Here is a 14257-nt window from a genome sequence, read left to right on the forward strand (position 1 = left end):
AAGATTTAGATTACAATGGAAGCAAGGAAGTTTCAATCTTTGCTTTATTCCATTTCTGATTACTATAAAAACCCTTACAATGGCAATTGCAACACACAACCCAATTCATTTTCTTTCTTCTCTGCCTTAAATCCCACCCTTATAGCCATGGCCTTCAGGTCACCACTCGCAGCTGCTCCAGGCACTGGCGCTACCCAGAAACTTATCAAGAGTGACCGGAGCATGTTAGCTCTTTCCGATGAGAATTCAATGATGAAACAAATTCTGACAACCCATGCTCCTGATGGTCGAGAGTTTGATGTCAGACCTCTCCTTCATGTTGTTGAAGACATCCTCAGTCGTGCCACCCTTCAAGTTGAGAGCACCTTGACGGTAATGATTAACACAAAACTTCTGCCATTTCTGAATTGTTAGAAAATAGTATTCACTTCTGTTTCAATGTATAGGCTACCCAAGCTCAAGCAGATATTGAGGACAAGAATCGTCAAGGCAATTTCGTTGCCATGCTTGAATCATTGTCATTTGTTATTGACAGAATTGCTTGCGAGGTAAAAAGGCTTTCATTTTGCATATGCATAACTTACAATATGTATGCATTGGCCTAATTAATTGTCTGGGTGAAAAAAAAAATTGAATTTTCAGATTTCCTACAAGGCTTTAGGTGGATCAGATGCTCATGCCACAACTATGTCATTATTCAACATGCTGTCAAGCTACTCCTGGGATGCGAAGCTGGTACTGACCATGGCTGCTTTTGCTTTGAATTATGGAGAATTCTGGCTCCTTGCACAGATTTACTCCTCAAATCCACTTGCTAAATCAATGGCAATCCTCAGACAATTGCCTGTCATCCTGGAACATACAGGCCCATTGAAGCCTCGGTTTGATGCACTTAACAAACTGATCAGAGTCATGACGGATGTGACTAGGTGCATAGTTGAGTTCAAGGAATTACCATCTATTTATATTTCCTCAGAAGTTCCTGCACTGGCCACAGCCATTGCTCACATCCCAACTGCTGTCTACTGGACCATGCGGAGTGTCGTGGCTTGCGCAACTCAGATTACCAGTCTCACCACCTTGGGACATGAGTATGTATACATAAGCTTTGTTGATGGAGCTTTTCAATTTTCAGACATCCTTAATTAGCTGGTATGTTATTAATTACAGTTAAGAAAATGTAGTAATAATCTTTCGTTCACTTCAGGTTTGCGACCACTGAGGCATGGGAACTATCCACCTTGGCTCACAAACTTCAAAACATACATGAACATTTAAAGAAACAGCTCTTTTTTTGCCACCAACACATAGGTTTGCTACTTAGACTATCCACCTTGGCTCACAAACTTCAAAATATAAATTGGAAGTACTGATGATGTTTAATATGCAGAGGAGAAGAGGAATGTTGAAGCATATCAAATGCTTCTGAATCTCTTCGATGCAGTTCACATTGACAACATGAAGATCCTGAAGGCTCTGATTTACGCCAAGGATGACATCCCACCATTGCTTGATGGGTCTACAAAGAGAAGGGTTTGATTTTCTAGCAAATCCAATTATACAAATAGCAACACATTTCAATCTACTGCAGTTTTTCTCATGTTTATTATTGTTTGAATAGGTTAATATTGATGTGTTGAGAAGGAAGAACGTGCTATTGCTTGTTTCGGGGCTAGACATTTCCCATGATGAGCTCTCGATTCTTGAACAAATATACAATGAGTCCAGGCTCCACGCCACCAGGCTAGACAGTCAGTACGAGGTTGTCTGGATCCCAATTGTGGACCCTTCAGTAACCTGGAACGACTCTAAGCAAAAGCAGTTTGAGGCTCTGCAGGCTACGATGCCATGGTACTCGGTTCACCACCCATCAATAATCGAAACGGTGGTTATTAAATTCATGAAGGAGGTGTGGCACTTCAGAAACAAGCCTATTCTGGTGGTGCTTGACCCTCAAGGCAAAGTTGTATGCCCTAATGCACTGCACATGATGTGGATTTGGGGAAGCAACGCCTTCCCTTTCACTAGCTTGAGAGAAGAATCCCTCTGGAAGGAGGAAACGTGGAGGCTTGAGCTTCTTGTTGATGGCATTGATCCAACTATTCTCAACTGGGTAATTAACTAATCACATCATGACAACCTTAAATGTACTGCAACAGATTCAATCTTTTATGACAAAATTTTAGAATCACTACTAAATTTTAGAATCTGCTAAAAGTCTAATTAGTTATAGTGGTATTTAAACTAATATTAACATGTAGAAAACTAAATTTCATGATCAGATTAAGGAAGGGAAGTACATTTTCTTGTATGGAGGAGACGATGTCGAGTGGGTTCGAAAGTTCACTAACCAGGCACGAGCAGTTGCACAGGCAGCACGTATCCCACTGGAGATGGTTTACGTGGGGAAGAGCAGCAAGAGAGACAAACTCCAGAGAGTCATAGCCACAATCACAGTTGAGAAGCTGAGCTACGTTTGGCAAGATCTGACAATGATATGGTTCTTCTGGACAAGGTTAGAAAGCATGTTGTTCTCCAAGATTCAACTCGGCAAGATCGATGAATACGATCCTATGATGCAAGAAATCAAGAAACTGCTCAGCTACGACAAAGAAGGTGGATGGGCTGTGCTCAGCAAAGGATCTAACATTGTTGTGAATGGTCACAGCACCACAGTTTTGCCAACACTGACGGAGTTTGATATCTGGAAGGAGAATGTGCCAGTCAAGGGATTCGACTTGTCGTTTAAGGAGCATCATGACAAGCTTCACGGCGTTACTCATCCTTGCTGCCGTTTCGAGTTTCTTAGCACCGGTAGGATCCCGGAGGGAATGAAATGCCCCGAGTGCCTCCGCAACATGGAGAAGTACATCACCTTCCTCTGCTGCCATGAGGAAACCATTGAAGAGATGCTATAAACAACATATACAGCTGCAGCCTGCTAATGCTTGATGTGTAGCATTAGTGTTGAATTACCTTTTATATTTGATATCTAAGATTTATATTTCTCGTTATATGATGTCAATGGCTGCCATGCGAGTTTAAGCTGGCATTTGAAGCCATAAATAAAAGATTTGATGAGATTTCTGATGTAATCATCACTTTAATTACCATATTCGTTAATTAATGCAAAGTGAAATTTTTTGTTTTGATTTCAAGTTATTTACTTTACAAACATCTTTAAAATTTTCCTTTCCGGGAATTTGCTACGTTTCAAATCCGACCAATTCTACTTAAAACTGTTGTATACAACAATCTAATAATATTATAATATATAAAATAAAAAAGTTAATAAAAAATAATAAAATTTAAACCATTTTATTTTTTGAAACTTCTGAAGCACAAAATGCAGATGGAGTATTCAGTCGGTTCAATTCGATTTTAGTATTTAAAAAAATCAAATCGATTTAATTTTGATTTGAAATTAAATTAAACTGAATCGGTTTGATTTAATTTAATTTAATTTAATTTGATCGGTTTAAATTTTTAATAATTTTTTTACTTTTTATACTTTATTTTAATATTTTAAAATTTAATTGAAATATTTATAATCTAATCTCTATATTATTAAAAATAATATATTATTATCCTTAATCGATTCAATTCAATTTTTTGATTTTTTTTATTAAAATTAAATTAAATTGAAATAATTAAAAATTTTAATACAACTGAAATTTTTAAAATTAAAAGTTGAAATGAATCGAATTGAATCGAATTAAAATAAATAAAAAATTAAATTAAAATTTAAAATTAATTTAATTTAATCGATTTTTTCAATATAAATCGAATACTGCTTACATCACAAACCTAATAAAAATAATAGTGAATCCACTCCGATGTCTAAATTTATAATGGACTGATTTCTCTTGAGAATTTTCTCCTTCTTCTACTACACAAATCCCTATAAAAATAATTTTAGATATTTATCATTTAAAATTAATAAATATTTTTTTTCATGAGTTTTATTAATTTTATTTGATAATTATGTGCAATACTAAATTATGTAGGATAATTATTAAAAATTAATAATTTTAATAAAATTTAAATTAAATTTTTTGAGATAAGATTATTAAAATCATAAGATTAAATATTAATTAAAATATTGAAATAATTATCATAATATCATATAATTAAATTTAAATTGTTAATTTTTTTGAGTTTAATAAATTTTATTTGATAATTAATCTATACCATATATAAAAGTGGAAAGAGAAGAAATATTAAAACTTTCTAAAATGCTCTTAAGTCTTTAATTTATTTACAATTTTTAATTTTAAAACAGTTGATAAATTTATCATTTAAAATTTAATTTTTAAAATATATAATTGTTCTATTATTCAAATTACTTTTAGAATTATTTAAAAAAATATCAAAAAATATATAAAAAATACAACAATATCGTAATTTTTTAAAGAATGATATTTTTAAAGTAAGAAAAGAAAATTTAAAAGGATATAAAAATATAACAATATTAAATTTCAAAATAAAGATTATTAAAATAGATAATATTAACTATTTAGATAATATAATATCTATAGTAATTTTAGTTATAGTAATTTCTAATTATAATTTTTATTATTTTATGGTAATAATAGTTAAAAATTAATTTTGCATTTAAATTATTTTAGTTTTATATAGATTTAAAATACTTACTCCTATTTGTTACTTAAATTATATTTTCTTAATTTTAAATAAAATTTTATTATAAAAAATTGTGATTATTATAAAAATAATCAGCTAGTGCTCATAATAAAAACAGTAAAAATAATTTTGAATAATAGTAATGTTTAATTATAATTTTTATAATAATATTAGTATCTTTTAATTTTCAATTTAAATTTTTATTGTAAATTTTAATAATATTAAATAATTTTTATTACCATTTTTATTATTTTATGGTAGTAATATTTAAAAGTTATTAATTTCTTTTAAAAAATGTTACTTACAAACTCAAATATATATATATAAGGAAGGGAAATAATAAAATTACCAAAATAATTTTTATATTTTATTTTTATTACAATAAATAATTAAATTTGATTTGCTATTAAAAAAAATTTGTACAAATTTTTACTATTTAAATTAATTTTAGTACTTATATTTGTATTCAGATATTAATGGAAATAATATTCTATAAAAACTAAAATAGTTATTAAAAAATCAATTTAAATAAAAATTATTTTTTTAAAGAAAATCATGTATATTAATAAATTTATAATTCTATAATATATATAATAAATTTATAATTCTATAATTATATATAATAATAGTAAAAAGTGAAATAATGGGATTGCCAAAATTATCCTTTATGATTTAATTATTAAATTATTAATTAATCTAATTTAATAAGCGATGATACATAAAATAAATCGAACATGTGGTTAAAATGAAACTGCAATAGATAGAAAATGTGAGGTGGTTGGCACCTATGGCAGCCACTCTGACGTTTAAGTCAGTAAGTTGAAGAGAATAGCGAGTATAATGTTCGGAATTTAAGAATAATTGTGTGAGAGAATAGTTGTGTGAGAGAATAGTGTACTTTTTTTCTATGATTGTTCCCCTTTTATACCGTAAGAAGGTAGGGATGAATATAATATTTTCTGATAATCCGACGATGATGTGACCGACTCGTTGGTAAGAGATTTTCACTGGCTAATTGATCGAGAATTCCGTGATCGTAGACGTAAAGGAGATCTGCAGGATTGTAGCTTTTTAGCAGTAACATTCTTATGGAGACTCGCCCTGAAGTTGAGAGGCCGAGTCTGTTCGACTTGAGGCCGACCTGTCCTGAAGTCGACCTGAAGCGCGCGGGTCTTATTTTCTACGGATGGGACCGCGTATAGGTTTATCAAATTCTTGCCACATGGCTCTGTCTTACGGTGACAGCTCATTGCCTACTTTGGATGAGTCTTATGTAGTATCAAAGGTCCCCGCTGGTCTTCGATTTTTTAGATTCGAAGGTGATATTTGTCTTAATGATCTAGATCATGTGGCTTGTTTGTCCGGACTGAGTGCATGACGTCCTTACTTTCTTCTTACTTGTCCTGCTGACCAGTTAGATCTAAGATCTTGTCTGACAAAAATTAATCCGACTGATACAGTAATGCCTTGACGAGTTTCTGGGCTTTCTCTAACCTTAGATCATCTGGACATCTTTTAGCCATTATGAGCCCCTTGGCCTTTTCCAGCCTTATCGAACTTCCGGACATTTTTCAGCCCTAGCGTATTTTCGAGCATTTTCATGCTCCAACCAGTTTTGACGAGCTTCTATGCATTTTTCTACCCTAGACAAGCTTCTGAGCATTTTCTTAGCCCTGACGAGCTCCTTGGCTTTTTACAGCCCTGATCCTTTTACAGATTTGACGATCTTCCATGTATGGTTCAAGTCCTGACGAGCTCTTTGGCTTTTTACATCCTTGATGGACTTTCGTGTATTTTTCCAGCCTTAACGAGCTTTTGAATATTTTCTTAGCCCTGACGAGCTTCTTGGCTTTTTACAGCCCTGACAGGCTTCCTAGCCTTTTACAGCTCTGATGAGTTTCCGAGCATTTTCTTAACCCTGATGAGCTCCTTGGCTTTTTATAGCCCTAACGGGTTTTTTAGCCTTTTACAGCCTTAACGAGTTTCTAAGCATTTATTTGCCCTAACGAGCTTTTGGTCATTCACCTCCTTGCAAAAAGTTTTACTTTTTTTGAGAGTGATTTGAAAGAGCAGCGACACTTGCCTATGATTCTCTTTGTGATATGGGACCAATATTCTTGGTCGCGTGGTCTGGCTCACACATGCCTTATGCCCTGGGCATCAAATGCATCAGAAGCTTCTTGTGAAGCGAGAATAACTCCCGGTTGATCGGCCTAGCGTATACCTGCCTTGTAGTATGGCATTAAATGCCTTGGAAACTTGTGAAGCGGGACTAATAAAATACCTTAGAAGCTTCTTGCGAAGTAGGAACAACTCCCCTTTAGTTAGCCTAATGTATTTCCGCTTTGAAACCTATCATGAAATGCGTTAGAAATACCTCGTGAAGAGGGAATATGTAACGACCCGAAAATCCGGACCGCTACCGGCGCTAGGATCCAGGTCGGCATAAGGCCGCCGGGACCCGTAGCAAGCCTAACATTCATCCTGTGAACCTGTTTAATCCCATACATGATCAACACATACATAAAAATTTTGAACTTTTCCTTACATTCAGTCATTCTTTCATTCATTCACCAAACTCAACCTGTGCATGCACTATACATAAACATAGTCATAAACATTAACTCCTCTTTGGAGTCTCATCATTGCCCCACTGGGGTGACATAACATGTATTGAGTTTGGTTTACAATAAACATCATTAAATATTAAGATTATGTATTAGAAGGGATTAACATAATACTATGGTCAAGCACAACTCTAAACTTTCATAAGCATTATTACATGACATTCTATATCATACTTTTACATGACTGTACTCAACATAACATAACAACATTTATCATGTCCACTCTAGCTATTACATGACCATGACTTCATTACTCTTGCTGACCTCCTGGTCTACCCTGTACCTGCAAACCTGGGGTTAAGGGAGAGGGGTGAGCTACTAGAGCCCAGTGAGCAGAATAGTAAAAACATATGTTAATATTCATGCTTTCATGAAATGCTTCACATCACAGACAATTCACATCAAGGGTGAACCTGTCACCAAATAGTCCCAGCATCGTATTCGTGCCAGGCCGTAGAATGGGGTCCTGGTCTTCCTGTCATATCATAACATTTCTTACCATTGCCCCAGGGCCTCATCTGGCACCTGGTCTTCACGTATCATACCGTGCCAGGCCGTAGAATAGGGTCCTGGTCTTTTATACCGTGCCAGGCCGTAGAATGGGGTCCTGGTCTTTCCTCAGGGATTGATTGGATCATACAGCATTCACCCACATCCACAATAAAGAATGCAGTGCAACATATTCGTGGATTCTAATGCAATAACCTATTATATCACATGGCATTCGTGATGCATGAATCATGCTGAATCATTTATTATTTACTTTAAAACGGAAAGAGTTATTCCACTCACCTCTGGTTAGCTCAGACCAGACACTGGAGCAGCTGACTCACTGCTGGGGTCCTCGGTTCCTCGGATCCGAACCTACACAGGTGGACTCAAATGAGGGACCAAACATCTATGAACATGACTCTAAAAATACTCTCCAAAAACCCCCTAAAACACCTTAAAACAATCATGGAAATCATGCAAAGGAGGGCTGGACAGGGCACTTTCGGCGGCAGGTTCGGCGGCCGAAAGGCCCTCCAGAGCCGAAACTCATGCACCTTCGGCGGCACTTTCGGCGGCCGAAGGTTCCCTCCAGAGACGAAACTCATGCATATTCGGCGGCACCTTCGGCGGCCGAAAGTCCCTTTCAGAGCCGAAAGTCATCTTTCGGGGGCAGGGTTCGGCAGCCGATTCATGCTACTACAGACAGGTTCGGCGGCCGAAAGAACCTTCGGCTGTCGAACCTGGTTTCTCCCAAAAGGGCAGAAACTCAGCTCAACATGCATAAACGCCTCCCAACTCATTCAATCATGCATTTTCCTATTCTACAACATGCATACTCAAGCATACAAGCTCCTAGGGGCCTCAAACTATCCTAAACCCCATCTACAACACATCAAACATAAATATCCAACATACATTGCTCATAAACACACATTTAGCCAAAAACTCAACATAAACCTACACATGCATTTCTACCCCAAGAAACTTCATAAAACTTACTTAAAACATGGAAGGAACTATGGATCTACTCTTACCTCTTGTAGAACGAGAGAAGAGACGATCCGACTCGGAGATGGGAGAGATCCGCTCTTTAGTCTCCAAGTTCCAAAACTTGCTCTTTTTGTTCAAAACTCTTCAAATCAACTTAAAGCTTGTTAAAACATGAAAGATCGGAGGAAAAACAGCAAAAACGAACCAAAGGAGAGCATGAACTCACCGTGGCCGAAAATGGGGAGAAAACTCGCCCGTTTCGGCCATGGAGCTCTTATATAGGGCTGGCAGACCACCTTTCGGCAGCCGAACATGCCCCCACATCTCATGCAAGTTCGGCGGCCGAACATGAGGTTCGGAGGCCGAACCTTTTGAGACTTTCGGAAGCCTAACATGCCCCCCTAAACCATCCCACGTTCGGCGGCCGAACTTGAGGTTCGGCGGCCAAACCTGGAAATGCCTCCTTGGTCATTTTCATACAAAACTCAATTTCCTTTTCACTTAAAAACATAAAATACATTAAAATATTTTATAAAAACATGATTTTACCCTTCTAGAGGTTTCCGACATCCGAGATTCCACCGGACGGTAGGAATTCCGATACCGGAGTCTAGCCGGGTATTACAGAATAACTCCCGGTTGGTCGGCCTGACATATTTCCACCTTGAGACCTATCATGAAATGCCTTAGAAATACCTTAAATGCCTTAGAAATTTATCGTGAAGTGAGACTAATACCCGGTCTTCTGCCCTGGCATTAAATACCTTAGAAATTTCTTGTGAAATGGGACTAACACCCGGTTGGTCGGTCTAGAGTATACCTGCCTTACGACATGACATTACATACCTTAGAAACTTTTTATGAAACAGGACTAACACAGGTTGGTTGGCCTGACGTATTTCCGCCTTGAAGCCTATCATCAAATGCCTTAGAAATACCTTGTGAAGTGGGAATAACTCCCGGTCTTCTGGCTTGACGGGCTCCTGACTTATGGCCTTATTTTAGTGGGACTAATACACAGTCTTCTGACCTGATAGATTCTCGACTCATGGTGTTGTTTAGTGGGACTAACACCTGGTCTTTTGACTTGACGGGTTTCCGACTTATGGCCTAGCATATGAGTTGCCTTGATTATGCGTGACCCATGCTCGGATGGCCTTGTGACCTTTTATGAATATTTATTTTCGCAGACCAACAGCCAGATTATATGCGGAACTCATGCCCGGATGGCCTTGTAGTCTTTTATGAATGTTTATTTCCACGGACTAATGTCCAGATTATATGCGGAACCCATGTCTGGATGGTCTTGTGGCCATTTTAAGTTCGTGTTTTCCCGGTCCAACGCCCGAATTTTGGCCTGGTGATTGCTTCCATGCTTTCATCCATCCAACATTTCTAATTTTTCTATATATAAAAAAAAAGAAGCTTGAAGAATGTATCTTAGTTTTATAACATTTTCATAAATCACAAACATTTTCTAAAGATAAAATAAAAGACTCGGTCGTCTGACTTAACCAATTTCAAAACTCGAAGTTTGATCCAAGAGCTGGACATTTGTGACATTCTCCTTATTATCACCCATAGTAACACTCGGTCCTCCTGCAATCACACGAATAACCTGTAATACCCGGCTAGACTCCGGTACCGGAATTCCTACCGTCCGGTGGAATTTGGGTGTCGGAAACCTCTAGAAGGGTAAAAGCATGTTTTTATAAAATGTTTTCATGTTTTTAATGTTTTAAGTATGATTTTAAATGAGTTTTTGCATGAAAATTTCTTTAAGGGAAAACCCAGGTTCGGCCGCCGAAACTCACTTTCGGCCGCCGAACATGCATGGACTTTGGGAGGCACGTTAGGCCCCCGAAAGTCTAAGAGAGGGAAGTGCAGGTTCGGCCGCCGAACCTTATGTTCGGCCGCCGAACATTGCATGGATGCGGAGGCACATTCGGCCCCCGAACGTGGCCTGGCCAGCCACTATAAAAGGGTCCCCTAGGTCCGCACGGGCGAGCTTTTTCTCTTCCATTGTCGGCCAAGGTGAGTCTCCACCGCTCCTCCCTCGATCTTGAGTGTTTCCTTTAGATCTTTCATGGTTTTAACGAGTTTATAACTTCGTTTTGAAGATTTGTGAGCTTTGAGCAAGTTTTGAGCAAGTTTTGAGTGCTTGGAGGTTCAAAGAGCTTAATCTCTCCATCTCCAAGCTAGGATCACTTTCCTCTCGTTTCTTCAAGAGGTAAGGGTCGATCTTGAACCCTTTTTATGTTTTAAACAAGTTTTAAGTAAGATCTATGGGTAGAAATGCATGTTAGGACATATGTTGAGTTTATGGGTTATGTTGAGATTTTGAGCAATGTAGCTTGATTGTGTGTGTATGAAGTGTTGTAGATGGGGTATATGCATGTTTGAGGCCCCTAGGAACTTGTATGTATGTTTTGGTTGAGAAATATGCATGATCTGTGGTTTTGGGAGGCAGGAGGTTCATTTGAACCAAGTCTCTGCCGTTTGGCAGAAACCAGGTTCGGCAGCCGAAGGGAGTTTTGGCCGCCGAACCCCTCTTGTGAAGGCAGCTTTCGGCTGCCGAAGGTGCCCCCGAAAAGAGACTTTCGTCTCTGTCTGGCACTTTCGGCCGCCGAAGGTGCCGCCGAACCTAGCTGAGTTTCGTCTCTGTCCAGGACTTTCGGCCGCCGAAGGTGCCCTGTTCAGCCATTTCATGCATATTTTCTGTGATGTTTTCATGATGTTTTAGGGGGGGTTTTTGGGGGATATATTAGAGATATGTTTATATGTGTTTAGTCCCTCATTGGAGTCCACCTGTGTAGGTTCGGACCCGAGGAACCAAGGACCCCAGCAGTGAGCCAGCTGCTGAGAGTTTGACAGAGTCAGCCAGAGGTGAGTGGAACTATACTTAACCTTTTTCTAAATTAAGAAAGTGAATGTTTTATCATGTTTCATGCATCATGACTATAATATAGGATGTTTGCATTAGAATCACGAATATGCTACATTGCATTATTATATTGTGGTTGATGAGGATGGACATTGCACGACTCACTAGCCCTGTGTACGAAGTCCTGTGGTGCCCATAATAGGGCCGGGCAATAGCTCCGAGTTACGAAGTCCTGTGGTGCCCATAATAGGGCCGGGCAATACGAAGTCCTGTGGTGCCCATAATAGGGCCGGGCATGGAGCTGAGGAATTTTTGAGTCAGTCCGTCCATGATGTGAAATGTTTGTGCAATGATGCATTCCATTATAGCATGTTTTAAATATTCTTTTTATAGTTCTACTCACTGGGCATCTAGCTCACCCCTCTCCCCTAACCCCCAGGTTTGCAGGTACGGGATTGATAGAGAAGCAAAGAAGAGAAAAGTCATATGTATGTAATAGTTAGAGTTTGTGGACATGACAATGATAAGAATGTAATGTAGAGTTTTGAACAGTTGTGTAATTATGTTATTGAGGATAGAGTTGTGCTTGACCATAATGTATTGCTAATCCCTTTTATTTTATGTACATGATCTTTTGATATGATGTTTATGCAAAACTAACTCAACACATGATGTATAGCCCTTCGAGGCTTTGATGAGATCCCACAGAGGGACTTTATTTATGTATATGTTCAGAGTATGCACAGGTTGAGTTGGTGATTGATCACATGTATAAAAGAAAAGTTTTAATTTTTATGTATGATGGTTGATCATGTATGGGATTAAGCAGGTTTACAGGTATATGTTAGGCTTGCTACGGGTCCCGGCGGCCTTATGCCGATCTGGATCCTAGCGCCGGTAGCGGTCCGGATTTTCGGGGCGTTACATAACCACCACAGGTTCATTGGCAGGGGTGGTTTCGGGAATTATTACCTCGAGCTGGGCCTCCTATCTTTTCTACTCTTTCTGATGAATTTCCAAAGTGTGTCGTTCTCTATTAACCTCTCGATCTCGTCTTTCAATTGACGGCACTCCTCCGTTACATGTCCATGGTCTTCATGAAAATGGCAGTACCTGGTTCTATCTCATTTTTCAGCTTTCTTAAAGTTGAGCTTGAGAGGCCACCTGATCATCTTTTCGTTTTTCCTAATACATATTAGAATATGTGTTCATGAGTTGTTCAATGGGGTATATTTCTTATACTTTGTAACGATCCGAAAATCGGACCGCTACCGGCGCTAGGATCCTGATTGACTTAAGGTCGCCGGGACCCGTAGCAAGCCTAACATACATCCTGTATACCTGTTAAATCCCATACATGATCATACAAATACATAAAACTTTAAACTTTTTCTTTCATTTACCGAACATAATCTGTGCATGCACAAACTCATAAACATAAAACCCCACACTGGAGCCCTCATCAAATGCTCCAATGGGGTAACATATCATACATTAAGCTTGATTTACACATACATCATTAAAACATTTCATTAAAGAGATCATGTACCAAAAAGGGATTAACATACACTAGGGCCAAGCACAATTCTATCCTCAAGACAATTTTTTACATTACATCACATTATAACATTTTACAATACATGTCCACATCTAACTATTACATAAAACATGACTTCTTTACTCTTGCTGACTTTCTAGTCTATCCCGTACCTGCAAACCTAGGGGTTAAGGGAATGAGGTGAGCTACTAGAGCCCAGTGAGTAGAATAGTAAAATATTATATTAAAATTCATGCTTTCATGAAATGCATCACATCACAAACAAATCACATTAAGGATGAACTTGTCACCAATAGCCCTCTACATATCCAATAGTGCCAGAACGTAGAATGGGTCCTGGTCTTTCCCTTACATAACATATCATAACATTCCAATATGCCAGGGACGCAGAATGGGTCTTCCTGGACTTTCTCTTACATTGTGTCAGGGACATAGAATGGGTCTTTCTGGACTTTCATACCGTATCGTCATCATATCATATCATTCCATACGAGGGCTAATGGATCATCCAAAGTTCATCCACATCAACATCATATTATGCAATGCAACATATTCGTGAATTCTAATGCAAACAACCTAAATATATCTCATGGCATTCGTGATGCATGAACATGCTCAAAATTCATTTATTTACTTTGCATCATAAAGAGTCATTCTACTCAACTCAGGCTAGCTCTAAAAAGACTCTGAAGCAGCTATCTCACTGCTGGGGTCCTTGGTTCCTCGGGTCCGAACCTACACAGGTGGACTCAAATGAGGGACCAACATACACTGACATGACTCTAAACAACTCCCCAAAAACCCCCAAAAACATCATAGAAATCATGCAAAGGAAGGCTGAACATGGCACTTTCGGCGGCAGGTTTGGCGGCCGAAAGTCCCTTCCAGAGACGAAACTCAGCCACTTTCGGCGGCCGAAACTCCCCTCCAGAGCCGAAAGTCCAACTTTCGGGGGCAGGGTTCGGTAGCCAAAAGCTTGCCTCCACAGGCAGGTTCGACGGTCGAAAGTCCTTCGGCTGCCGAACTTGAGTTCTTCCAAAGTGGCAGAACTCAGCCTCCTCATGC

General features: G+C 38.3%; 1 protein-coding gene across 1 annotated transcript; it reads left to right on the top strand.

The window, feature by feature from the left end:
* Positions 1–3158, top strand: LOC110600938 (protein SIEVE ELEMENT OCCLUSION B). The gene is made up of 7 exons (XM_021737889.2): positions 1–372; positions 447–548; positions 643–1091; positions 1208–1311; positions 1391–1533; positions 1622–2113; positions 2283–3158. Exons 1-7 carry the CDS (start codon positions 16–18, stop codon positions 2916–2918), a joined length of 2283 nt encoding a protein of 760 aa, XP_021593581.2. The 5' UTR covers positions 1–15; the 3' UTR covers positions 2919–3158.
* The last annotated feature ends 11099 nt before the right edge of the window (positions 3159–14257 follow it).

This window comes from Manihot esculenta, chromosome 15 (assembly GCF_001659605.2).
Source record: "Manihot esculenta cultivar AM560-2 chromosome 15, M.esculenta_v8, whole genome shotgun sequence".
Classification (NCBI taxonomy): Eukaryota; Viridiplantae; Streptophyta; class Magnoliopsida; order Malpighiales; family Euphorbiaceae; genus Manihot; species Manihot esculenta.

Coding starts and splice junctions, on each gene's coding strand:
- LOC110600938 (XM_021737889.2), top strand. CDS start 16: ATGGAAGCAAGGAAGTTTCAATCTTTGCTTTATTCCATTTCTGATTAC. Junction 1,092..1,207: donor CTCACCACCTTGGGACATGA/GTATGTATACAT, acceptor CGTTCACTTCAG/GTTTGCGACCACTGAGGCAT. Junction 1,312..1,390: donor TTTTTGCCACCAACACATAG/GTTTGCTACTTA, acceptor TTTAATATGCAG/AGGAGAAGAGGAATGTTGAA.